The following is a 15,438-nucleotide window of genomic DNA, read 5'->3' on the forward strand; positions in this document are numbered from 1 at the left end:
CTATGCAGACTTTTGTGGTGATTTCTACAGGTGCATCATAATTCCAAATAAGTCCAACTACGTTAGCACATCCAGGGACAAAAAAAATTAAAACAGTGGGATCTCCAGAAAAGTGCTCTAAATCATTGACCTGTGAAGTCAACTGGTGGAGTATCAGGTTGGTTATTGAGTAGTGACCATAACATAAAGTAAACTAATGGGTCCCCCTGCATAATGTGAAGAGGGGCTACTGAGTTCCCCATATCTGACAGATATCTATTGACCTTGGGGCAGAATGGGGCCCGGTAAATGAATGAGGCCCGATGAAGGGTTGAGGGCCCCCTGTGCCACAGAGGCTGCTGGGGCTTGCCTTACATCCTTGTTATTGAGTAGATCATTGTCTGTGCATTGAATCCCAAGAGAGGGTCTGCCTCCAAAGGAATGGTAGTCTCATTCACATGGTTCCTCTTTAGGGTATAGATCTAACTTTTTCTCCAACAGTGAAGAAGAAGAGGAATTCTACTACAGTGTCACTCTTTGTTCCAGTAATGATAAACACCGACTTCAAGTCTAGGAATTTATGTAGCCATGGTAGCAGTGCTAAGTGCTTCCACCGTTGAGGTTCCTTCCTTCTTTGGCTTCAAGAGAGGGGTTCATTTTTTATAGTCACTAACAGAGACATCACTGGCCTAAGGTTCGGAGTCCTCCACCATAAGCCATAGCACTTTATAGGTGAAAAACCCCACTGGGACCTTCAAAGAGTCTAACATCTTGAACACCATGGGCATATTTACATGCCCCTAGCCCCACCTGAGCACTTTTTGTGATGGTCCGGTGGCTCTGTGCACTGCGCCTTATTTACAAGACAGCGCAACGGCTTAATGCCACCTTGTAAATATGAGCACCTCCGATACATTTTTCTGCAGCAGGGGGGCGTGCAAGGGGTGTTGCTGTGGGCGTTCCACCACAACACCCATTCTGCAGCACAAATAAAAAGAGCAAAACACCATGAATGAAGGGACACTTTCCTACACATAAGCGATCGTTCACTTCAATGCAGACACCCTTGCACTATGGTACAAGGATAGGTGCATTGCCGCTGGCAGCTAAATGTAGCACCAGCACTAAGGGAAACACAGCGGTGCACCGTATTTGTGTAAATATGGCGCATCCCTTCGTTTCACAGTGGCACAGCGCTGCCAATCTTAGCTCAGAGCAGAACTGCAATACATCTGTGTCAATATGCCCCTATCTGTCACCTCCCCCTAGCCCCTGTAAATGGATCTTAATGTATTGTGATTTCTTGGCTACAGATATTTTTTTCTGTGCATCTGATTGCCTCGCATGGGGTTTTCCCTCTAACTGGGAGTTGATCGTGCTTGTTCTGTTGTCCTATGGTCAGTAGGAGTTTCTGGAACTTCAACAAAGATTAGATCCTCTTTACCGGCAACTGATCATTCTTTTCAGGCACCATACATCCCCAAGGAGGATAGATCTATTGTGTTATATCTCCAATTGAAAGAAATTATTTGCTAATAAAAATTCAAAGGGGGGCATTATAATGAGGTCTGACTTAATCTCTTCCTGAAAAAGGTAGATTAGACCTTGACGTTTTGGTTTGAGTTAGAAAATGCAGATGGCAAGCAATCTTGCCGACTCATCCTACAACCACTGAGTTTTCTGTCTTGCTGATAAAAAAAAACAAAAAAACTCAAGAACGACCATCATATGATACCCATCTGGAGAAATGCAAAGAACGTTTGGTTGCATAATTGTTTTATACTGCCTAAGAATCCTACAGTTTGAATGGCATCACAGAATTACCTCCTAAAATAATCTGCTCGAGGTTCCCCTTCCTTAAATGATGCCATGCATGTTGTTCTCCAGGCGTCTGGCATGATCTTGCTTCAGTTATTTTTTCTACCTGCAAACTAGCTACAAATCGAAAAACAACACATTAAGGGGAATATTTACATGCTCCTTCCTCCTCTTTGCGCCGCCCTAGCGTCCTTTTTTATGCTAAGGAGGTGTTAAGGAAGCCCCCCGCCATGCACCATATTCACCAAGTGGCACAATGCATACATTTTGCCACTTTGTAACCCCTTGCACCACATTATACCTTCCCCATGTTTAATGTATGCAAGTAGGGCGTTCCCACGCAGAGGCCCAAAAAAATGGTGCACTGAAATTTACAAGCTTCCACTGCGCCATTTTTTCTGTCATATTTAATGCCTGCTCAGGGCAGGCATTAAAGTGACTCTACCATTATACCCAATGGGTCTCCCAGACATTTGCTTGACTAGCATCAAAATTGTTGATGCTAGTTCAGCAAAGCGCCACAATGGCATCAAACATTTTGATGCTATTGACGGAACATGTGCCATGGTGCGCTGTACAGTAAATACTGGTGTTAGGGGGCACAGGGCAATGCAAGAAAAGTGGCGCATCAGACCTGATGTGCCACTTTCTTGTAAATATGCCTCTATGGCCCATATTTACACTTTTTGACGCACAACTGTGCCAACGCAGTTGTGCGTCAAAAATGTTACCGCCAGCTAACACCATTCCAACGCGCCATGCGGGCGCCTTATTAATGGAATGACGTTAGCCGGCGCTGCGGACTGGTGTGCGTCAAAAAAATGACTCACACCAGGCAGCGCCGGCGTATGGGAAAATGGGGGTTGTGCGTCAAAAAATGGTGCAAGTCAGGTCTGAGGCAAAATTCAGGCCTCAAACCGGATTTGCGCCATTTTTGGTTTTGACGCCCAACCTCCATTGACATGACTCCTGTTTTAGCAAAGACAGGAGTCATGCCCCCTTGCCCAATGGCCATGCCCAGGGGACTTATGTCCCCTGGGCATCATCATTGGCCATAGTGGCATATAGGGGGACCCAAATCAGGCCCCCCTATGCCACAAAAAAAATCGGGCAAAAATACTTACCCGAACTTACCTTTACTTCCCTGGGATGGGTCCCTCCATTCTTGGGTGTCCTCCTGGGGTGGGCAAGGTGGCAGGGGGTGTCCCTGGGGGCAGGGGAGGGCACCTCTGAGCTCCTTCCGAGCCCACAGGTCCCTTAACGCCTGCCTTGACCCAGGCATTAAAAAACGGCGCACATCAGGCTGTGCACCGTTTTTTAAGGCCCACCCCCTCCTGTGCGTCAAAATAACGCCAGAGTATAAATAAGGGGCACAGGCCTTAAAGTCAGTTTTTGGATGGGAATGCCTACCTTGCATATAATTAACGCAAGGCTGGTTCCCCCTTCCAAAAAATGACGCACATGGTGGAATTTTGACGCCCGCGGGGTCGGACATCAAAGTATAAATTTGGGGCAGGGTTTGCGCCGATTGTGCGTCAAAAATTTTGACGCACATTCGGCGCAAACAGAGTATAAATATGCCCCTATGTGTTCATTTTGAGCTTTTTTACCTTTACATCAGTTAGGAATAACTTGGAATCCAGGATGAAGTATATATTTTCAGATGTCACCTGTGGATCAGAAACACAAATTAATAACACTTAATTTGCGCTCATTTTGTTTCCATGTGTCTTCCTCATCACTCATGGAAATGTTTTACATTAGTCTGAATTACCTAAAAAGCAGTACTCAATATGGTCAATGAACCGCAACCTCTCTGCAAGACTATTTAAGGCACTGCAGAGAAACTGTTTTGCCAGCAAGCAATATGGAAAGGTTTCATTGCACTGAAACATTTCCAAAATGGCTGCCTGCAAAACAATCTTCCTGAACCTTGCCAAATTACAAACTACAAGGAGGATGAACTGGTACCCTAAAGTAGGGAAACTGTTCAAACCAGCACTACTCCATTGCTTCTCTCTCATTTCTTTCTCTCCTTTTCTCTCTATCTTATCTAAAGCACTCGCTGTATCTGCTGTAATTACCTAGTGGTAGAGGTAGGCTGGGAAAGTGGCTATGGATATGGTGCGAGGAGAAACCACTGACCCAGGCAGTGAGGAAACCCTCACCTATCTGATGTTTGGTGAATTGTAAACCCCAGCAACAATCTCATTTCAGGAAGCCCTAGTGACAATTAACTTGCTGTAACATGGACGGTCACACTCCTGTACTGCAGGGAGGATTCCGCGAGGTCTGGTTGGTAGGGTCGAGTCTGCAAATGCATGCATCTTGGTTGTGAGAGTCTTGTACAAAAAAGGGCTTGCAGCCCATCTGTTGGTTACCATTTGTTGGCATCAGTGCCCTTCTTCTTTGCACTCTTTTAATTGACCAGTGCACTTCAAACGTGACATCCATTATTTACAGTGGAGTAGGGACCAAGCACAGATTAATTCAACTTAATCTGTGATCGCCTGCTGCTCCCTACGTGATTGAGGTACTGTTTTGTTCTTTTTATTAACTTTTAGGTCCACGCTAACAGAAGGCAAATGACTGGCAATAAAGTACTCAGCAGGATATACAAAATTGCAAAGATTTATTTTCTATAGTTCATTTTCTTTTATTTTGACAAGTCTTCTTTTATCATTTGGCACTCATGTTTTCTTTTGTTTTTGCTCTTTGCCACTGTTCTCAAAAGATGCCGATTATCTTGTTCTAAATATTCAAAGCAGCTTTGTCTCTTTCTTATGTGTAATTTCTGAAATTATGCTTTAACACTTAATCATGTAGTACACGTCAAACCACCCCACTTCAAACCGCACCAATCCACCCACCTCACCACACACCAATCCACCCCACTCGATACAGTCCACCCCACACCAATTCAATCTACCCCACTCTTATCCAAACCACTCACCTCAATGCAATCCACCACACTCCAGCCCTCCCAACCCACCCCACTACAATCTTACACCCGCCAAACTGCTCTAACCCAATCTCAAACAATATGCCCCACTTCAATTCAGAACAACCTGTCCCAATCAAATCTTACCCACTCCAGTCCAAAACAACCTGCCTCACTCCAATCTGCCCCACTCAAATTAAGAACATTCTGCCCCACTCCAATCCAAAACAGTCTGTAGCACTCCAATCTTCCCCACTGCAATCCAAAACAATTCAACCCTCTCCAATCTGTCGCACTCCCATCCAAAACAATCTGTCCACTCCAGTCCGCACCACTCCAATCTGCCCCACTTCAATCCAAAACAGTCAGCCCCATTTCAGCCCATCTCACTTCAATCTGCAACACTCCAATCTGCTCCACACCAGTTTGCCCCAACTGAACTCCCCCACTCCAATTCAGAACAATCAGCCCCACTTCAGTCCATCCCACTCCAGCATGCCTCACTCAATTCAAAACAATCTGCCCAACTCAAATCCGCCCCACTCCAATCTGCCTCACTCCAATCTGCCCCAGTCCAATCTGACCCCCCTCCAATCCACCACAATCCCATCCAATCCACCTCACCCCAACCTACCCACTCCAGCCCAATTCACCCCACTCCAATACACCACAATCCACCTCACTCCAATTCAGTCCGCCCCAAACCAATCCAATTCACCCCAACCAAGCCCAATCAAATCCATCCCAATGTAGTCCAATTTACCTCACCCCAGTCCACCTCACCCCAATGCAGTCTACCCCTTCCACCCCAATCCACCCCAATCCAATCCACCCCACTCCCATCCAAAACCACCTGCCACAATCCAATGTGCTCCACACCAATCTGTCCCACACCAATCTGCCCCACTCCAATTCAAAACAGTCTGCCCTATTCCAGTCCAAAACAGTCTGCCCCACTACATTCCAAAACAATCCATCCCACTCCAATCCGCCCCAACGAGAACAATCTGCCCCACTCCAATTTGCTCCACTTGCATCCACCTCCCTCTAATCTTTTACACTCGAATCTGCCCCACTCCAATCTGCCTATTCCAATCCAAAACAATCTACCCCACTCCAGTCTGCCCCACTCCAGTCTGCCCCACTTCAATCCTCTCCAATCTAATCCAACCCACCTCACCCCAGTCCACCCACTCCATCTCAATTGACCCTACTCAAGTTCACCACACCCACCTCCAATCCAAAAAAGCTGCCCCATTTCAATCTGATGTACTCCAATCTAAAACAATCCGCCCCTCTCCAATCTGCTATACTCTGCCTCACTTCAGTCTATCCACTCCATTCCAAAACAATCAGCCCGCTCCAATCTGCCCCAGTCCAATCCACTGCACCCCAATCCACCCACTCAATACCAATTCACCTCACTCCAGTTCACCACAATCCACTCCAGTCCAATCCACCCCACAACAATCCAATCCACCAATCCAGCCCAATCCAATCTATTCCGATCCAATCTAATCCACATCACTCCAGTCCACCTCACCTCGATCCACCCCAACCAAATCCAATCTAACCCACTCCAGTCCAAAACGATCTGCCCCACTCCAATCCAAAACAGTCCACCACACTCCAATCCAAAATACTTTGCCCCACTAAAATACAAAACATTCCACCTCACTCCAATCCAGAACATTCCACCCCACCCAAATGTGCCCCACTCCAATCCACCCCATTCTAATCTTCTCCAATCTACTCCACTCCAGTCTGCCCCACTCCAATCTTCCCCACTTCAATCCAAAACAGTCGCCCCACTCCAGTCCGCCAACTCCAGTCCACCTACATTCCAATCCGGCCGATCCAATCTAATCCACCTCACCCAAATCCACCCACTCTGTCCCAATACACCCCACTCCAGTTGACCATAATCCCAGTCCAATCCACCCCACATTAATCCAATTCACTCCACTCCAGCCCCTTCCAATCTACTCCACTCCAACCCAATCCGCCTCACCCCAATCCATTCCACCCCACATCAATCCAATCCACCCCAATCCAACACAATCCAATCTATCCCACTCCAGTTCACCCTACCCATCCCACCTCAATCCAATCCACCCCACCCCTATCTAGTCCACCCACCCCATCCAATTTACCCCAGCCACCCCAATCTAATCCACCCACTCAAGCCACTCCACCACACTCCAATCAAATTCCCCCACCCTAATCCACCCCACTCCAATCTACCCCAATCAATTAATTCAACCTCACTCCCTTCATTTCACCTCATTCCATTCCACCCACCCCACCCCAATCCTCCCCACTCAACCCATTTCACCCTACTCCAATTCATCCCACCTCAATGCAATCCACCCCACTCCACCCACCTCATGCCAATCCAACCCACTCACCCCAATCTAATCATCTCACCCCACCAGTCCACCCCACCCAGACACCTTAGTCCCGAGGTCTTCAAACTGGGGGGCGGGCCCCCCTAGGAGGGCCTCAAGTGATCCCAGGGGTGGCGCCAAGCTCTGGCAAAAATAAATATTATACAGATAACATGCCTTCGTTTTGAGCAGAAGCATGTTCCTGCAGTTTTGAAAAGGTAACAGTACCTAACTGCAATGTTTGAATAGATTTAGACATATTTAAACATTGCCATCTTTCCAAAATAATTATGAAAAATTCTGAAGGGGGCCCAATGATTTTCATTTTTCAACTGGGGGGGGCGCGCCATTAAAAGTTTGAAGTTTGAAGACCACTGCCCTAGTCGAATCCAATCCAATCCAATCCACCCACTCCAATCTCATCCACCCCACCCAGTCCACCACAACCCCACTCCAGTCCATCACACCACCACAACCCCACTCCAGTCCATCCCCTCAATCCACCTCATCCCACTCCAATCCATCCCACTCTACTCCAATCCACAGAACTCTCCCCAACCCAATCCACACCCACTCCAGTTTAGTCCACCCCACTCAATCCAATCCATCAAGCCGACTCCACTCCAATCCAATCCACTCCAATATAATCCACTCCATTCTAAATGACGCCAGTCCAATCCATCCCACTCCAGTCCAATCCACGCCACTCTAATCCAATCCACCCACTCCATTCCACTCCAATCCAATCCACTGCAATCCAATCCATCCCACTTCAATCCAATCCACAACCCTCCAGTCCAGTCCAGTTCACCCCCCAATTCCAGTCCAATCCACCCCACTCCAGCCAGTCTAATCCGCCTCACTCTACCCCAATTCACCCCACTCCAAACCACACCACTATAATCCAATTCCTCCATGCAATCCAATCCACCTCACCCCAGTCCTATTGCTCTAATCTAATCTATCCACTCCAATCTAATCCACCCACTCCAATTTCCCCCACTCCCATCCAGTCCACCTCACCCCATATCAATCCACTGACTCAAATCTAATACACCACTTCTAGTCCACCCACTCCATTCACCCAACTCCACTCAATCCAACCCACTGTACCCCAATTCAATCCACCCCGATCTATTTCAATCCAATCCACTGCTTCAGTTCACTCCAGCCCATTCCAACATATTCCACCCCACTCGACTTCACTCTAGGCCACCCTCTCTACGTTACTCCACTCTGCGAAACTGCACTCTACAACACTCTCTGACACTCATTCAGTGAATTCTACTCAACTCTATAACACTAATTTACTCTACATAACTCTACTCAAGCACATCCAGTCAACAACAGTTTACTCCCCCACTTCATTCTAGGACACTCCATGCCACTAACTTTTACCCACGCTGAACAGCAGCAACACTGGTATACAATATGGCAATACACTATGCAAAACCAATCCCTCTCGCTAGACGAGACCTATTGGCTTTATCAATGTTTGTTTTTATTCACCAGTTAGTCAGACACATGTTGACTCTTTGTGCCCCATCAGTGTGCGCGAGGAGGTGACAGCGCTGCTCGCGCTCATTAGTAGGCGCGTGCCTGTCACTGTAGGCTGTGGTTCCTGCTCCAGCCGGACCACGCCCCCGTCACAGCTGGGGCTGCTGCAGGTGGCCTCAGAGCAGGAAGTTGCTACTCTTCGCTTCACACTCCCATGACTGACACTGAGGCTGCACTGGGGCACGGCTGGCGAGAAGAGAGCCTGTCCCTTCAACCCTGCCTGCGCTGAATTCACTATGTTCTGCCCGGCAGCCCTAAGGATCGTATCCCCACATTGCACGATGGTGTTGTTGGAATTGTTTTACTTCCGATTTTGATGATTTTTTTTTTAATTTAACCTTGGTGTTGAAAGGAGAGCGCACGTGTGTTTCTTCTCCGTTACAAGGATGAGCTGCTGTCAGAAGGATTCTGATCTTAACCTTCCGGGTGACCCCAACACGCACCCCACTGTCAGCCCCGAGGATGAACTCGACTTCTCAATGTTATTTGATTATAACTATCTGAGCCCTCCAGAAGGTTTGTCAGCATCTCCTGTCTTTTCCTACCAGAATCTACCGGTCACGTGACAGGTTTGCTCAAATGTAATAATAAGCACACCGTGTGGCGGTTTGAGACCGTATTTATGTTGCTTAGTGTAAATAAGAGTTTCCCCTTTTCAAGTGAAAGTTAGTATAACTTAATTTCTGCAATGGGGGCACTTATGTAGCATGACGTAAATAACAAAGGTACCAAGATAAGCATATTTTATACGTCACCCCACGATTTTGTTTTATTTTTCGCTAGCTCCTTTCAGCCACACTTTGTTTCGCTCACCGTTTTCTACCATTCTACTTATATCACTGGCACTCCTTCATTCTGGCACTCTGTTTCTCTTCTTCTTTCCCTTTTTAGTTTGCTCTCTTGTGCTCTCAAGTTTTCTTTTCTTTCGTTTGTCTGTTTCTCTTTCTCTCTTCCCTGTTCTTTCTTTCTTTCTTTTTCTTTCTTTCTTTTTTCTTTCTTTCTTCTCAAGCTCCTTCATTCCATATTACTTTCTTCCCTCTTCCAACTTTGTCTTTAGCTGTTTATTTCTGCCTCATTTCATATTTTCTGTTCTCTTTCTGTTTACATTTTTCTCGCTAACCCCTTATCACTATCATTAGAGTCTTTCCTCTCTTCCCCTCTCCCCCACATGTTTGTATAGCTCTCTTTTGCTTCTTTTCACGTGTTCCCCTTTCTTTCTCTCTCTCTCTCAACCCCCTGCTCTCCCTCAATACTTCATAGAATTCGTAAGAAAAGGTGTGACTCGTTTTACTCTCATCTTTCTCCGGATTTCTTTCGAAAGGCAGCAGCAACTTTGGAATGAAATGCAGACAAAATTAATTTCTCTCCCACACGGTTCTGATGGCATTTTTCACATTGCCCAAAGTTATTAATGATTGTGCGCTCATTCAGCTGCCAGTCCAAGCAATCTCTGCCCCTTGAGCAATCAGGCTTCTGGGCCAGGTGCCCTCGGGCAAAGGCTAAAATTGTTGTTAAAGACCTGTCCATAATGCCTCTTCTGTGGTAAAACGGTAAAAGTAAACAATGGTTCCTTTAAACACATCTAAAGGACAATGATTAGTGGAAACACTGTTTAATATTCGCATTGTAAAGAGGTGGATCAACGAACAGAATCTAAATACATGTGAACCAAATTTGACATACTGATATCTGTTTTGTTGTATGGAATCTCTGCATGCAAATCAAAGGGAACATTTACTATTGTTTCACGAAAGTTGCTGCGTGAAGTGGCTTACCGAAACTTGAGCCCCCCTCACTGCGGAGTATATGGAGGTGCGGCCCCCCCTTCCCTTGGACCCAGTCAGGATCTCTCAGGCCAGGCCCGTCCAGCCCGTACACACTTCAGGCAGTGCTGAGGAGGACCGCTGGGGCTCGGGGGCCCTTCCGCACCTCGGGGGCTAATGTTGCACCACTGGCTGCGGGAGCACAGGACAGCACCATACATTCCAAGCTATAATGCTGCTACTTCTGTTTTCCCAAGCACTGTCATGCTTTGTGGCAGTCTACTTTCTCTCACACACTCAGACACACGCACACTCACCCACTCCCACACAGTGCTAAGGTGTGTGTTTGTGAGCCGTGCATAGGATTTGTACTGGAAGGGTACCTTTCTATGAAAAATACTATGCTAAGGCATGCTTTAAAACTGTTCCCACCTTGTACATGTGCTGTACAGTGCAACACGCATTGAAAGTTCAAAACCTATCTAGAGGTGGCTTAACCTTTTGCTGCACAACCCTATTTACATGTTAGTAGATACGACTTGCATCAAACTCCATGGGTGACTGCATGGGAACACACATGTACCACACATGGGATGCCCCTAGAAGCAATTTAGCGCAATGCAGCGCAGAACACTATTTTGTTTAGCTTAGCTCTACTGTTCAGCGCAAAACAGGTTATGCACTGTTAAGTAAATCCCAGATCAACTCTTGGCACCTGTTTGCCGCACTTTTGGAGACTTTGCACTTCGCAAAGTGTTGATAAATTTGGCTTGAAGTTAATTTGCTTCTGGTCTTATGGGCTCGTTTTCACGCTGTCTGATTTTTCAATTCTTTTGTTAATCACTCTGCAGACCAAGCACGTTTTTTTCTCTAGTTCACTATTCACCGATTAGCCTCTTTATACTTCAAATATTAAAAATTATTGTTATTTTCCTGGGACCTCTAGGGTGCATCTTCCAACACATGCTTAACATATATCTGAGTGTATGCATACATAATGCAAACTTGTATTAAGCGCATTATCGCATTGTGTCCACATATTTATTTTACCTTGAAGGTGTTTTCTGAAACTGTTGTTTTCTTACTCCATCCACCTTGTGTTTGATTACACTTTTATGCTGTATTTCATGTACACCTGCTGGAATTGGGAATTCACTTATTTGCACAAAAAGGAGGGACTCAATTTTTCTTGAGGGCCTCCCTTGCGCACTAACAAATTGAGGCAAGATCCACATTTTCTTAACCTGAAAGTTTGTCAGATGCCATGGCAGTGCTTAATTTGCAAATAAAAAGTGCCAGTGCCCAAAGTTCTCCTTTGAAACACGCAGCTGCTCCAATTAAATGTGTGAGCACAGGAAACTGAGGCAGCATAATCCTAAAGCCATTTCGGGCCTCTTTAAACCACTTACAGCCACTCTCAGCCCCTTGAGCTCACTCTTGCAGGTTTCTGCTTTCTCCCTTTGTGTTGCTTTTTCGTTTTTCTCTTCCTCCATCTTACCCATATGTGTCTTTTGCTTGCAGTAAACGCCTTATGTAGTACAATAATTGCCGGCCCTCAAAAAGAAGTGCTGGTGCCCCACACCGGAAACCACAGGCTCAAATTGAGCATTGTGCCAGGGTATCGGTATCTGCTCCGCAATCTGCGCCCATACTTCTGAGACCTCCTTTATCCCCTAGGAGAGTGAGTGATTCCAAGTTTGTTTACTCCTAATGAGGGATAACCTCTGTTTTTGTTTGCTTTTGCAAAATTATACTACAGATTTTTCCCTCTGTTGAAACAGCTGTTCCAGACCATATTACACCGTGTTTTGTTCTTGGTAAAATAATAAGGGGCGAAATTGCATATGTTTGATAAATTCTTCAAAACTCGATCTGAAATTTGGACACACAATTCCCATTAGCACCTGATCCAGGGCATAGTCGGTTCCCAGAAAAGGCCCTTAATCGGTATATCTGAGACTTCACTATTATTAGGTGAATGGTATGTACATAACCTCCAAGTCCTTGCTACCTACAATAGGGCGGGATAGTCACATTGAGTAAAAGAAGGCTCGTTAAGTGGTTTTCTCCTACTGTAAATACGCATAACAACAACATTCCTGCATATGATCTGCCCTGCTTTAAGTACTAACCGATGATTTATGTTTTTCACCTTTTTACTTGGCTTAAGGCTTCATCAGGAGGCAAAGTAGCCTTTGTAAAATTTCCTGCCTTCACAGATTCATCAAATCGGCTTATATCAGCGTCTGACTGTGCAAAGCAAACATGTCTTTAGATTTCAATCTTCTTTGGTTATGGTTTCCAGCAGGTGTGCTGTAGGTGGTACAACAGGTTTGGTGGCTCAGTTCCAGAAAGTATTGCATTTGTTTTTGTTTGGTATGATGCTGCTCGAAACAAATGCTTTCTATGTCTGTAATCTCTTACATACAAAGCTTAAAATGTTCAATGAAGTGGGTCACCTTATACAAACAAAGTTGAAAACACCATAGGACTTATTTGGAAGTGCGTTGGTTGTGTAGTCATTATTTAGCGCACCAGATAAAAAAATCCGACCTTCTGGGTTTCAAAATGTATGGGGTGTGATAAGTAACACCCATTCCACGTTTTTTTTCCTAGTAATTAGGAATAATATTCCGATTTTGGTGCTTTCTACACTAAAATCTACATGTCCTGGTAGTTACGGGGACTTTTTCTCCTTTTAAATTCCAGCAGGCTCAACCTCTGGAAATTCAACTCGGGTATGATAAATACTGCATCAATTATAGCTGTGGAGCATGGGCAAACAGATGTTTGCGGGGGAACCACAATTCTGGGCACTCAAAATCAGGTCCTTAATCTTTTAAAAGCAGTAGCTAAATCAATTATTGTCCTTTTAGGCCTGGAGATCTAAGCAGCTTGCAGATGTCGTTTTTAAGAAGGCTTGTAGGTTTCAAATCAGACAGCCGACACTTGTTTCGCCCCCTAGTGGGGGATTCACCTGGGTCTTTTTCAAGGCTAATGACCTCCATCAAGATCTCCAGGCCTAAACAGAACAATAATAAACAGACTTGTACTCACCAACCTGACTTGGAGTATTAATCTCAAAGTATTATCAGCACGTTCAAAAATTCTATAGGAAAGTGGGTTCTCAGCCTTTTCACTATCGCAAGGCTGGGAATGTGTCAGATTCCTACTCCATCCCAGGGGTGGCATAAATGTGGCTCAACAAGAAGAAATATCTTGATTTCACCTTATTTTTTCCTCTTTCAATGTGTTCTGTATTCTGCAGCACACATACAAGGAGGAAAACACCATTAATGAATGTTTATATGCAGGAGGCCTTCTCTTCCTGCACATAAATAATTACCTCTGCAACCAGGCATCGTTGCAATATGGTGCAAGGGTGCCTGCGTTTGCAGTAGACTGCCAATTGTGTGTCAGCATTGTGGAAAATACAGGGATGTGTTGTACTGCTGTGAATACAGTGCATCCCTGCACTTTAGTAATGGTGCAGCCTGGTGCCGCAAGATGGCTTGCTGCACCGGGCTGCGTCATTATTTTGTAAATATTCCCCCCCCCCCCAGTCTCATTCTCCTACTATCTTTCTGATTTCTCCTTCTAAAATTGCTTGTAGTCCACCAACTCTCTAACCATGAATTCTGGTGCATATCCTTATTGCTCACTTTACATCTACCTCTTTTCACCCCATCTTTACTCCTGTCATAGGAAAACTCATTAATTGCATGCAGCTCGATCTGCCACTGGATGCCCGTCTGATTCTCATGAAAAGCTGGGACAAACCAATGTTGTCTACGTTTCCTTCAATCAATCAATCAATCAAAAAAATTTGTATAGCACGCTACTCATCCGTGAGGGTCTCAAGGCACTGGTGGGGGTTCGATCACTGTTCGAATAGCCATGTCTTGGGGGTTTTTCTGAAGAGCAGGAGGTCTTGGGTCTTGCGGAAGTTGGTGGGGAGGGAGTTCCAGGCCTTTTGGGCGAGATATGAGAAGGATCTGCCCCCTGTGGTGGTGTGTTGGATGCGGGGGACTGTGGCGAGTGCGAGGTTGGCTGATCGGAGGTGGCGGGTGGGGATGTGGAAGTTTATTCTATCGTTGAGGGAGGATGGGCCGGTGTTGTGGAGGGATTTGTGTGCATGGACGAGGATTTTGAAGGTGATCCTTTTGTCTATGGGGAGCCAGTGAAGGGATTTGAGGTGTGGTGAGATGTGTTCATGGCGGGGGAGGTCCAGGATGAGGCGTGAAGCTGTGTTCTGGATTCTTTGGAGTTTGCGCTTGAGTTTGTCCTTCACTCTACCTCAGAGCTACCCCTATCTCTATGACTGCTGACATCCCCAGCCCCTTGCCATCACACCAGAACATCATGGGGTCACTCAAATCTCAAATTAAAGGGGTAACATCATCATCTAGACTCAGCTGTTTCACACTCTCATTCCTTCAACATAAATACAAGCCGTCATCGCCCCCTTTTTTTCAACCAACCAAAAGCTTTAACATTCTAGTTATAAACAAACACATTTACTGTAACAGCCATTACATCAACTGACCTCACAAATCTCAGTCAACTAGTGCACTATTTGTGCACTGTTCATATTCCCTTGGACCATTCCTGCCACCAGATAGACTGAATCGAAGCCCACATCAATACCCTGTGTATGTTTCTAACTATGGCCTACCAAGCACTTGATACCTGGCACCTATTTACATGGCAGATCACATCTGCAACTACATCCATGCCAAAGTTCTTCTTCTGTCCACAATCCAGTGCCTTCTCGCTACCACCAAACCTCAATGCCCAGAATCAGGATACAGATCATTTGAGCTCTTTATATTCTTGCAGTAGTGCTCTCCTCCAGCAAATCTGCGTTCTTCTGCATGCCCCTTGCTTCTCTGTTTCAATTAAGCTCTGAACACTCACCTCATGGCATGAAAAGAAAACTCTTTTATTTTAACCCACCTTAATTTCCTTTATTTGGTAACAAAGAAAGAATGTG

General features: G+C 45.6%; 1 protein-coding gene across 3 annotated transcripts in view; it reads left to right on the forward strand.

Moving 5' to 3' along the window:
- Nucleotides 1-15,438, forward strand: part of NFATC2 (nuclear factor of activated T cells 2) — a 393,751-nt gene that overhangs the window by 13,896 nt on the left and 364,417 nt on the right. The window contains exon 1 of one of the 3 annotated variants that reach the window (XM_069243634.1): nucleotides 8,839-9,198. The exons of 1 other annotated variant lie outside the window; for it this stretch is intronic. In XM_069243634.1, the coding sequence (XP_069099735.1) occupies nucleotides 9,069-9,198 (130 nt within the window). In that variant the 5' untranslated portion in view covers nucleotides 8,839-9,068. Of the gene's footprint in view, nucleotides 1-8,838; nucleotides 9,199-15,438 lie in introns of those variants that run through there. One more of the 3 variants, XM_069243633.1, reaches the window with a different exon arrangement.

Source organism: Pleurodeles waltl, chromosome 7 (genome assembly GCF_031143425.1).
Source record: "Pleurodeles waltl isolate 20211129_DDA chromosome 7, aPleWal1.hap1.20221129, whole genome shotgun sequence".
Lineage (NCBI taxonomy): Eukaryota > Metazoa > Chordata > Amphibia > Caudata > Salamandridae > Pleurodeles > Pleurodeles waltl.